This window comes from Uranotaenia lowii, chromosome 1 (assembly GCF_029784155.1).
Source record: "Uranotaenia lowii strain MFRU-FL chromosome 1, ASM2978415v1, whole genome shotgun sequence".
Lineage (NCBI taxonomy): Eukaryota > Metazoa > Arthropoda > Insecta > Diptera > Culicidae > Uranotaenia > Uranotaenia lowii.
This window is the reverse complement of record NC_073691.1, coordinates 212430980-212443360: the sequence shown is the minus strand read 5'-3', so window position 1 is coordinate 212443360 and position 12381 is coordinate 212430980. Positions and strand designations below refer to the sequence as shown.

Genomic DNA, 12381 nt, shown 5'->3' with positions numbered 1-12381 from the left:
CTCCTGATCAAATTTAAGCATTTAGGAGCAAATATGGTGAGAATTTTAGGATATTAAAAAAAAAAACGTTGATTTTCCATGAGATAGCTCGTATAGTAAAAATGGCTAAAACCCTATCAAATGGTTCAATTAAAAAAAAAAAAAAGAAACATGCGAACAGGGCGAGGACATAGGGAGTTGCATGAAGGCAAAATTTCATTTGTTTTGAATTGAGAAGTGTTTATAATTTTTACCCCTAGATGTATGCAACAACATTGTCCATCTTTTGATTATAAATGTTTTTGAAAAAAAAAAGTGTTGGAAAAATCAGTTCAGTGCTAACAACAACTACTGTTACTAAATGATTCAAAACAGCCGCAAATAACTAAATTCTGCCCGAACTAAACCTCTTCACAATTTTTACAAGAAACAAAATTTATGAGCTGTAAGGAAAGGAACTAAACTAAAGGACTCAAGCTAATTTTAGTCTGCTGTTTCAAAATTTGCTCAGGACAATGGCACTCATTTCGGCTTTTTTAAACCGAACAAAATATTCGTTGAAAATTCACTTAAGGTCTGTTATGTTAAATACTAGCGTAAAATAATATTAAAATAAGCCCAAAAACTCGTTTCCATGCTACGCATTTATTGAAAGATTATTCGATTCTCTAACTTAACTTCAAATGACACATTTGTGACGTGACAACTATTTGACAGGTTTTTTTTAAGATTATGAAATTCCCTATTCATCAAGCTATTTTTTAAATGTTGATTTTTTTATACAAATAAGTATCTTTGTTTATGTTCCCAGATCCCGGCTAAATGTTTTGTATCATTTGAAAATTGACAACTTTAAAAATCATGCGAAAAAGAAAAAAAAATCACGTAAATTCGAGCCATTTTGAAATTGATAAGTTTGAAATTTAAAAATATTGATAGTTTTTTTCCACAAAAAGACACCTAGGGTTTCGTTTATTTTAATAAAAGTCCAGTGAATTTAATGTTCTTTTTTTAAATATTTCCAACTATTATTTCACTTTTAAAAACATATGAAAAAATTCTAAGCTTTTTTTTAAATTTTATAACTTTTTCAACCTGGATTATCTATCATATCATATAGATGTTAGAAAATTTCAAAAAGAAAATTATGAAAAATTACGAAAACGGTAGAAAAAAATATATTAAATGATTTAAAAACGTTTGATGAGTCAAAATTAACGATTTTATTGACTTCAAACTTAAAAAAAAGTTTTTTTGGCCAACTTTTTATTCTACGTACCTTCTGTGTTCAACACAGGACAGTTTTTCCGTTCCGTCGACATGTCACGCTTTCATGACGCTGCAACAGCATGGCGAATCGTCAACTTCCTAAGAAACATTATTTCAAGTTGAAATTATTTTCAACAGTTGATATTCGCGAGTCACCTTCAAACATGTTTTAACATGAATTTTGTGTAAATAAATATCGTTAAAACCGTGAAAAAATACACCGAATGATTCCTATACCGCTTCAGCCATTTTAAAAAACATCATAATGTACTAGGGGAGCTTGGCTTATTTCGAATTTGAATCGAAGACTGCAAATCATTTAGTTTAATCTACAACGTTTCAGAATTTAAAAAAAAACTATTTTTCAAGGTAATTTTTTTCATTTTACCGTATCTCCTTAGGATGAAATTGTAGAACTTCAACATGTTCAGCGAAGTTGTGTATTTTGTTGAGATAAAAAACTTTGTATAAAAAACTGATGTTCTAAAATGCTTAACAAAACAATTAGCATTTTGATCTCGCTGTTGGTGGACTCCTTGACTTTATGTTCTGTATCAAAATATACGATTTTTTCTTAAGCATATTCATACTCATTACTTTGAGAACATTTGCCTTATCTTTTGCGTTATTCCAACTCTATATTGAAATCGCATGATCTGGAAGAAAAAATTTCTGGGTACAATTTTGTCGAAGACTTGATGTCTTGATGATGATGATTGACCAATTGAGAAAAAAGAGTTTGAATGTCGCTAACATTGTGAACATTATTTCTGCATTTGTGGCTTATTCTTGATGTGTCATTTTTCTTATTTTAAAGAAAAAAAATAACACTCCGCAGAGCTGATTGTGTTATCAACCCAATTGATTGCAGTTGCTTGAAATACTTTAAAAAGCTTATCTAGATTAATTGACCCAGCTATTGCAACAGCATAATGTTTAATAGGGGTATGTCATTTGGCATTGATGAACAGTAAATTCAATTGACACCACTGCTGGGTGCCTAGCGACGTATTGTATTACTACTTTCCATGCAATACTTTGCAGGGCACAAGCAGTGGTGTCAATTGATTTACTGTTCATCAATGCCAGAAGACAAACCCCTATTTAACAGCTAACAACTTGTATGTCTAATAAGATACGAAGTAACGATCTTAAACAAAATTGTTTAGTGAAAAATTTCCTTTAGAGGACTTATAAATTGGCTCAACAACTATTAGCAACCTTGGTTCCACAGAAGAAACAAAAATGATATTGATTTTTCAGTACAAAAAATTCAATTTTCCCATACAAACCTAAAAGTTCAAATTTACCCAAGTAAACGTTAGTTTAAAATTCCTCAAAAAATCATGAATGAGTTTTGAACCAAAACAAAGCTTTTAAGACCCCAAGGTTTGAGAAATTCCAAAATGACCTCAAATCGACTCAGTTTATTGCACATATGTAAATTCAAGAAGTTACTTGTCTCATAAAAATAAATTGAGAAGTAGATGACTTTTTTCACAATAAAATCCCATAAATTCTCTTTGCCTCAATCGCTTTCCAACGTTAGGAAGAATATAACGTTAATTGTCATAAATGGAACAGTTTGCAAATGAACTATTCTCAATTTTGCGGACTGAAGCAAATCAAAAAGCATTACGACTTTCATAATATTCTCAACTGTAGTATATAGGTAGTTGTTGTTATTACAATGCAGTCAAATACCATAAACTGCCGTCGAACACAAAGGTAAAATATTTGTAGACGTAACAATTTCCAGCTCACGAATGTACATACATATGTCTCCTTCTGCCTCCTCCACAGAGAAGATAGGTAAACACCGGCAAGCATCAGCAAGGTATCATTGTGTCTTGTTTGTTTCCGTTTAGTTTACCCGTGAGTAGGGAAGCCTCACCCACCCAGGAAGCTCTTCAGATCCGGCCAAACACGTAAGTACCTTTATAAGTTGGTACAAATGATTCGCGGAACTCGACTGGGCCAACACACTAACTATGAACTAACTACCTGCTAGACTGCTATCAGCGTTCGTCGTTTATCCGGCCAGTTCCCAACGACGACATGAATGAAGACGATCTCTGCTCGTCTGCAAGCAGGACGGGTGCTTCAAGTTATGCTTATATTTAATCCTTCATCAAACATATAAATTTTGCGCCGGGATTCGGTTGTTTCAATGGAAGATACCACCGGATCCTCACACTCTATGTTGGTCGAGCGGGAGTATGTTGGTGGTCCCACTACTGCTTCCTGAAGATCTTTGGAAGGGGACGTGTGTGAAGAAGAGGAACCGCATGAAGGCTCCAAATGTGTGTCGGCAACAGATGAGGTGTCACTTTCGCAGCTTCCACACCGTTCGCGAAAAAGATGCGTGCATCTTACGGATGCTCCAAGATTCAGCATCGAGCACACAGCTAAATGTACAAACAGGTTATTTATCTAGTTTTATTGTTTGTTTTCCCGTTGCGAACATAAACTCGTGCCTTATTTGAGTTGGCACTCAACTTAGTATATGTTTGTATGTTGTTGGGAGAAGCAATCTAACGAGCGAAGGATAACATTTGCCGTACCTGAGCCATGCCATCCCCGTGGTTCTGTTGGATGAGCTTGATTCATGAACTTGAGGCGTGTATGGAGTTGAATGTTGGCTGGATATAGAATTTCTCTTTAGTTATTTTTAGAAATCTTTGAAATTGAGAAAGATTTTTACATTTTCTTTCATCTACAATTTATTCGTTCATAAAAATAGTCAATAAATTAGGCATTCACGGAAAACAAACACGTATTGAAAATCAGTCTTTTGGGATTCAATTTAGTGGTAAAGAGCTGGTTGGGCAATCAGAGTCTTAGTCAGAGCCGGTTGGGCGATGACAGTCTTGGCGATGGCAGGCTGAGCAATGACGGTCTTGGCGGCAATGACTGGAGCAGCAACAACAGCCTTGGCAGCCAGAGGTTCCCGGTGGACAACGGCGTTGAATCCGTGGATCGGATCAGCAGTGTATTCGACAGTACGCTTGGTGCCATCTGGATCGACCAAGGAGTAAGATCCCTGGACGGCGTCTCCGTTGCGGGATTCCTGCTGGGACTTCTGGTCACCGGTCAGGGCATCGGAGATTCCGTATGAGTAGGAGTATTGTGGGTTGGGGTCATACTCGTCAGCAACGACGGCCTTGGCCACTGGAGCAGCTACCAAGGTTTTGGTCAAGGGAGCAGCATAAGTCAGAGGGGCAGAAACCAGAGCTGGCGAAGAGATAACTCCAGCACGGGCAACGGCCACCAAGGCACAGAATGTCAAAAACTGCAACAAAATGAAACCAGTTTTGTTTTAAACGATCCTAAATTAAGCCCTTTAGTAGTCTAGAGATAAACATACCTTGAAAGCCATTGCTAGGGGAAAGATGGGATGAGTTGATGATGTTCACAGAACAAGACAAGCGATCGAACTGTAGCGATCCAAACCTGTTGCCATCAATTTATAGCCTGATCTGACACAGGACCTGCGAAGAGAGCTGGGGAATATGAGACCTCATGCTGCAAACATGTTTCCGGCCATTCGGGGGCATAAAAAAAAGGAGGAAAAAAGTGAAAGAATCAGGAACACAAAACTATCCCGAAATCGTCCTTGAGACGAACGACTCGAAACATGATCTTTTGCCTGTGGGATCAAACCCGTTCTGGCTTCCGATTTAGAGTGGACATGTTTGATTAAAAAAAAACTACACAAGTAGCATAGAAATAAGAAAACTGATATCTGTATATTCCTTCTTTTTTTTTTTTGAAGCATTGAATTTATTTTAGTGTTTATGTTTTTTTTGATTCAGCTATTGTTTGAGAATATTGACTTCTATAATTATAAATATTAATAAAATTGCCGATTAAGTTTGTTGATAAAACTGACGTGATCTTATTTCGTTGAGCTTGTAACAAGAAATTAAGTAGGCGATGACCGATTGACAGCGGACGTTTTTTTTTATTCTAGGAACTCACAATTTTAGATTTTTTTAATGTAACAAAGTCTCAAGAAATTGATAAAAGTGATAGCAATCGGCGACCGGATGTTCCTATCAGAAGCAGTTTTTGAAAATAATAATTTGATTTGCGGGAAAATCTGAGTGAAAATTAATTTATATTAGTTTTGATGAACTGAGTGTTTTTTAACGCTGTCTGTGAAGAATTGCTGAAAAAGCGGTTTTTGATGAGTGCGTTGTGGAATCGATGAATTTTGTGAAGAGAAATATTAAACTGATAAATGGTGCGTATTTAAAAAAAATGTGCCTAATTTTAAGACCATCGTTTTTTTTACATACAAAGAGTTTAATCTTTATCACAGCTCCTGCATTAAATGGACAGTGTTTGTTAGAAAATTTGAAAATGATATTAAAGTATTAAAAAAACAAATTTTTAATAATGATTTTAAAATTTAAACTATTTAAGTGATCGAAATTTCCCTAGATTACGATATTGATCCAGGAGCAAAATCAGAGTGAACTTAGAATATGAAATTTATTCAATTTTTCATATTCTAAGTTCACTCTGATTTTGCTTCTGGATCAATATCGTAATCTAGGGAAATTTCGATCACTTAAATAGTTAAATTTTAAAATCATTATTAAAAAATTGTTTATTAAATACTTTAATATCATTTTCAAATTTTCTTTTAAAGTCAGGATTCAATCTACAAAATACTTTTTAAACATTCATGACAATGTAAAGACAAATACCTTCTAATTCAAGTTGGATCAAGCTAAAAAGATAACCCTGATCCGAAGCCTGGCCATGACAGTGAATGGGACAAACCAGTAGCCCCAAATTTTCACCAAGCCAACGCAACGCTTCCATCCTCGCCTTGCTCTTCAAAACAAACGGGTCTCGTCGGATCATTAAACCCGAAATCGAACTGGTCCTGGTCTGGGGTTGAGGTAGGTTCTGCCGATGCGATGATGGTCAGTTGTTGAGAGGATCGAATTTTTTTTGGGACACCTTTCCTCCTCGCCGCATTTTACCACCAGGCATCATCCTTACAAGGCAGCATAGTTTTTCTGATCATCTGTTGCTGCTGCTGGGTTAAGTTGAGCAGACGTGAATTGGATCGGAGTCTGTGCCGTTCGCGATCATTGAGTTTGCACGTGAGACAAAACCAGAATGGTTAGCCTCATTCTCCAAAGTCGCGTGTCTCTGGTTGGTTGACAGGAAAGTGCACTGGCTGAACTTGAAATTTTCTGCTTCTCGAACTTGGTTGGCTGGCTGGCTAGCTGCCAGCAATCCCGTCGCTGGGTTGCATAAGCCAATCGAACCATGAGTCGTTGATCTCTATGGGCGATTCTGTTTTCCAAGTAATTGGCGTAGAATAGGCGGTGGTTAAAGAAGGAAGAACTGGTTAGGAACGAACGTTTTATGCTGGATGTGGGGTTGACGATAGCGATAAGATAATGCCTACCGCTTCCGTCAAGGATTTCTGGGATGAAGTCCAGGGGTCCAGAATACTTTCACTTTTAGATTCGTTAGCATTCTCTGGTTTGTATAAATTGATTCGGAAACCAAGTTTTGGTACAGTTCGATTATTTGTTTTGTTCTGTGAACATCAGCTTAACGACATCCTATAGCTATGGCTTTCAAGGTACTTTTATATAAAACAATTCAAATTCTAACAATTTAATATAAACATTTTATTCTCATCCTCAACAGTTCCTGACCTTCTGCGCCGTGCTGGCCGTTGCCCGTGCTGGAGTCATCTCATCTCCTGCCTTGTCTTACGCTGCTCCAGCCCCTTTGACCTATGCCGCCCCCTTGACCAAAACCTTGGTGGCTGCTCCAGTGGCCAAAGCCGTCGTTGCTGATGAGTATGACCCCAACCCACAGTACTCTTTCTCGTACGGAATCTCCGATGCCCTGACCGGTGACCAGAAGTCCCAGCAGGAATCCCGCAACGGAGACTCCGTCCAGGGATCTTACTCCTTGGTTGACCCTGATGGCACCAAGCGTACTGTCGAATACACTGCTGATCCGATCCACGGATTCAACGCCGTTGTCCACCGAGAACCTCTGGCTGTTAAGGCCGTCGCTGCTACCCCAGTCATTGCCACCAAGACCGTCATTGCTCAGCCTGCTCTGGCCAAAACTGTGATCTCCCAGCCAGCTTATGCTTCGTACTCTGCTCCTTTGGCCACCAAGACCATTGTGTCCCAGCCGGCTTATGCTAGTTATGCTGCCCCAGCTACCTATGCCTACAGCCACTAAGAAGACTGAAACGGAATCCGCCGACTGTTACCCTTTGATTTTTGTTTAGCTATGGAATATTAAAACATTTAAACAAAAAATAATTTGGACGGCTTTTGAAAAAAAAAGTAATATCACAATAACATACCAATGATTAGATAAGTTAATTTTTAAAAATCTTTTAGACAAACCATTTGACATTTCATCGTTTTCAACTCAAAGAGGGTCGCTCATAGACGCTCAAACCGGTATAGGATTTCTCTACCATTTTTCAAACAATAAAAAATGTATTTTTGGCTCTCCCAGCAAACATAAAATCGCTTAAGTAATGATAATCGTTAACAATATCTTACGAATCGCAATTCCTACCAAAAAAGTTAACGATCGTAAAAATAGTTACTTGAAGTCGGTATAAATCGGATATGATATAAAAAGTCCGCCATATTTGCAAATTTGCCCTCCCGCGCAGGATACCAGTGAGAAAACAACCTTGTTTTTCCCTGTGCGATAAGCAGTGCTACCAGATTGCCAAAGATTCTTTTGGGAAAATTGTCCAATGAGAGAAGCAGGAAATATTGCAGCATGCATTGAGAGCAAAACTTAAGCTCTCTCGCATTCTTTCCGGATTTACGAAAAAGATGTTGAATATCGTCCAATTTATATAATTCTTATCGCTTAAGCCAGAAATTTAAAAAAAAATGTATGTTTATTGCCTAAATACCAATGGATAGATGCTGTTTTTTTGAGTTTTTTTGCAATGATTCTATAATGCATATGAAAGGTATAACAAAGTTTGTTGCGAAATATACCTAGAAAAATGTTTGCGGGTTTGCTGGGTAAAATATCTTTAAAAAAAATCTACTAAAACAATTGTTCACAGAGAGCTGTTTTCAAGAAAACTTTCATGCATAGAATCACCTTTTTCTAGCTTTGAAAATGCCAGTTAACAATAAAACAATAATAGAATAAAATTTCGATAAAAGTTTGTAAAAATTATATAAAAGCCTTATTGTACACGAAGCCTCAAAAATGAGCTTAATTCTTTATAAATTCTATCACATAGAATATTTTATCAAAAGAGATGCATGTTTATGTATGATAATGGATTCAATTTTCATGTCATAATTCATTCATTTGCCGGAAGTCGGGACCGAAACCACTTTAACATAAGGTTACTGAATTTTTTTTTTCAGCACATACCCGGACCGGAGAAATTCGTGCTATTTTGTCTAAAAACCTGCGTCTAAAAATTATTTTTTTAAAAGTTTATTTTTAATAAAAATATATCAGCAGATTTTAAGTCGTATTTTAGGCTTCCAAAAACCTTTCATGATCATTTTAATGAAACTTGCTAAAAATATTTAAAATTATCCCTCATGGAAAGAATACACACGCATAATACTCTGTGTAAAATAAGGTAGCCAGATTGCCAAGTTTTATCCGGGTTTGCCCGAATGTTTATCACTAAATTTAAGAACAGTCCGGCCCGGCCCGGTTGCCCATATTTAATTGAAAAATGCCCGGATTTCGGCCGAATTTCGCCCGAATTTTTTCGCTTTATTTGGCAAATTAAACCAAAAAAACAACAAACACCTCCAAAACGAAATTTTTTGAGCAAGTTTTATAAAAATAATCATGAAAGGATTTTTGGAAGCCTGAAATACGGTTCGAAATCAATCGATGCGTTTTGAAGAAAAATATTTTTTTTCATTTTTTTTCTTGATTTTTGTTGAAGAATTTCTGAATTTTGACGAAATTATCACGGATATTGCTCGGATTTTTGATCGTCAATTTGAAATCGAATGCCCGGATTTTGCCAGGTTTTTATATATAAATTGCCCGGTTTGTCCGGCCCGGATACGTGTTGAAAAAATTCTGGCAACCTTAGTGTAAAAGATGCCCAGAGGGGGGAATATGGAAAAGCTTTCGGTATAGTGTAAAACCTTTTCCAAGGGCGATAAAATAATCGTTATTTATATTATATTATCGTTATTTAGTCAGCCGCACAGGTTACTGATGGTGGTTTTTTCGAAGAGAAAATGGTGGAGGATGTTGGCATCAGGGCAAGAACACGGAAAATATTGTTCGGAATAGATACACGCAAGCGTTAAGTAAAGCCAGCGATTTCAAAAACCGGAAGCAGAATTGCTTATGATCCTGTCCGTAGGAACTTAGCCGGAAGCTGGCTTGTATGCGGAAGGAATTCAATTTGTCTGTAAGTTTTTCCATTTTTCTGCTCCTGGGTATATTTTACCTTAGCGATCCATTAGTGGATTATTTGATGAACATATGCAACTCAATACAAACTTTTGCATTATCACGATATTTCTTCTTTCTGTACCGATTTTATGCGAATCCCCTTGAGACCCAATCCGGGCTGTACAGCGACTTCAGCACATCAATTTTATTATTATAATTGTTGGCGCTTGAGTGCTGAAGTTAAAGTACCAAGAAGTGCTTATAATATAATTTTAAGGTGGGAGCATTCATTGAGATTGATGGAATGCTACAGGGGTTACACTCATTACAGTAATTTGACTCCTTAAAAATGATGTTTAATGAAGCAAATTTACGAAAAGATAAATTTTTCTAAAAAATAACATTTCTTGTACATAATATAACATTCTTAATTTATAATTTGATCTTCATATTTTGAAAATCAACCAACTTTTAAGTGAGATACCTATAAAGGAATTATTTTATAAAACGATATCTTACTTACATCCTATGATTTTTTCATCTGTAAATGGGCACTTTTAAAATATTTCAGGTATTTTCAGATCATTAACGGAATTTCAGTGACTGAAAATTTTGTGTTGTCTGGACATATGACGAAAAAAGCGTAGTAAACTGGATCAAAAAGCACTTCACTGGGACGATTCTGGTTAAATCTGATGGCAGGTTTGTGTTTCTGAGAAAATTTCACGTAAGATAAGTATCATTCCAGGTCTTCAAATCTGCATTGGCAGAACAGCAAACAAGCACATGAAAGGTAGAACTGAAAATGTTTTTTTCTAGTTTTACTTAAATAAACACTCGTCGTTGAGAACTTCATATCAAACCAGTTGTGCCGTTGTGGCGTTGTGCCTGAAAAAAATTTCGGCCCTTTACATTCTTAAAAAAAATAACTCAAAATGGCTCTACTATACCAAGACTTGTTTCAAGTATTTACACAAGGAAGTCATCGATGTAAAGCACTTTGTTAAATGATACACCGATCATCTACAAAACACAGTAATTCTTTTAAAAAAAGTAGATTAAAGTGATGGTTTTCTATTTTCCTTTGAAAAGGAGCATTTGTCAATCATTATCAACAATTCGTTAAAAATCTCAATTAAATAAATTACGATCTGAAAGCATCAAAGTTAAATGAAATTTTCTCATTTTAATAAAATGTAATAAAAATAATTAGTTTTGGATTCAATGATCGAGATGAACTAAGAAGCTGATAAATGCTTGAAACAATATTAAAATAAAAATTGAAGCGAATTTACTTCACCAAACGCAATAGGTAGATACCCACTAAGGAATGTAGAACTCTTTTGAAACCAACAAGACTAGAATACTTCCTATTTTCTGATTCGCTTTTTTCTCCAATTCACCCAAGCAACAGGTGTTGGTCGGCTTATTGAACGCCATTAATACCGGAAGAAAAGAAAAAAAAATCAACGCTCCTTCGCATGATGAAACAAGAACGAGTTATTTCGGGCGGCGGCGATGGCGTACGTTTTCAATTTACTATAAATTAGTTGAACCGATTTGACACAAGCACAGTTCGTTCGGTTTCATTTCTTAGTCAACAACTGCCTCCCTTCCATCCAACCATGGCATTCAAAGTGAGTTTCAGTCGTCGTGACATGGGGATAATTGTAGTGTTCAATTGATCTGGTAACATTTTCTAAACGATTTAATTTTTACCATTACAGTTCGTGACCTTCTTCGCCCTGATGGCCGTTGCCCACGCTGGACTCATCGCTTCCCCAGCTGTGTCCTATGGCGCTGCTCCAGCTCTGTCCTACGGTGCCCCAGTCCAGCAGCTGGCCTATGCCGCTCCTCTGGCCAAGACTGTCGTGGCCAAGCAGGTTATCGCCGATGAGTATGACCCCAACCCACAGTACTCTTTCTCGTACGGAATCTCCGATGCCCTGACCGGTGACCAGAAGTCCCAGCAGGAATCCCGCAACGGAGATGCCGTCCAGGGATCTTACTCCGTTGTTGACCCAGATGGCGTCAAGCGTACTGTCGAATACACTGCTGATCCGATCCACGGATTCAACGCTGTTGTCCACCGCGAACCCCTGGCTGCCAAGGCCGTCATCGCCCAGCCAGCCATCGCCAAGACTGTGATCGCTCAGCCAGCCTATGCTTCCTATGCCGCTCCAGTTGCCAAGACCTACGTCTCGCAGCCAGCCTACGCCTCGTATGCTGCCCCAGTGGCCACCAAGACCATTGTGTCTCAGCCAGCCTATGCCTCGTACTCCGCTCCTCTGGCCACTAAGACTATCGTCTCTCAGCCAGCTTATGCTTCGTACTCGGCTCCTCTGGCCACCAAGACCATTGTGTCCCAGCCAGCTTATGCTTCTTATGCTGCCCCAGCCACTTACGCCTACCACCATTAAGGAACTGAAACCGAACCCAATTGTTACCCATTGATTCATTGTGATTTAGTAAAATTTAAATTTTTGAATCAAACTTTTGCTATATTCCATTCTAACTCTGATGACAATCCTGGTTAATAACAGATATCTAAATCCAAACAATTTTTATTATATTTTATCATAAAGATGAGGTGATTTGAGAAGGCTGAGCTTGGTTTGCTAAGGACAAATTTTTTCAGATTCTTAAACTAACAGTTAAAATAGAGTTTTTATCCATGGAAATATTCTGTTTTCTCTACATCGGATTTTTTTTTAGTTGTTAAAG

General features: G+C 37.3%; 3 protein-coding genes across 3 annotated transcripts in view; 2 read left to right on the top strand and 1 right to left on the bottom strand.

The window, feature by feature from the left end:
* LOC129746891 (cuticle protein-like) overlaps nucleotides 1-4752 on the bottom strand; it is a 78030-nt gene extending 73278 nt beyond the window's left edge. The window contains exons 1-2 of the mRNA XM_055740828.1: nucleotides 4616-4752; nucleotides 4057-4540 (exon numbers count right to left, since the gene is read on the bottom strand). Coding sequence (XP_055596803.1) covers nucleotides 4057-4540; nucleotides 4616-4627 — 496 coding nt within the window. The 5' untranslated portion in view covers nucleotides 4628-4752. The remainder of the gene's footprint in view (nucleotides 1-4056; nucleotides 4541-4615) is intronic.
* A 1957-nt stretch (nucleotides 4753-6709) lies between these two features.
* On the top strand, nucleotides 6710-7562 carry LOC129746934 (larval cuticle protein A3A-like). Its single transcript, XM_055740887.1, has 2 exons — nucleotides 6710-6859; nucleotides 6928-7562. Exons 1-2 carry the CDS (start codon nucleotides 6848-6850, stop codon nucleotides 7477-7479), a joined length of 564 nt encoding a protein of 187 aa, XP_055596862.1. The 5' UTR covers nucleotides 6710-6847; the 3' UTR covers nucleotides 7480-7562.
* A 3598-nt stretch (nucleotides 7563-11160) lies between these two features.
* On the top strand, nucleotides 11161-12150 carry LOC129746879 (cuticle protein-like). Its single transcript, XM_055740800.1, has 2 exons — nucleotides 11161-11294; nucleotides 11385-12150. Exons 1-2 carry the CDS (start codon nucleotides 11283-11285, stop codon nucleotides 12075-12077), a joined length of 705 nt encoding a protein of 234 aa, XP_055596775.1. The 5' UTR covers nucleotides 11161-11282; the 3' UTR covers nucleotides 12078-12150.
* The last annotated feature ends 231 nt before the right edge of the window (nucleotides 12151-12381 follow it).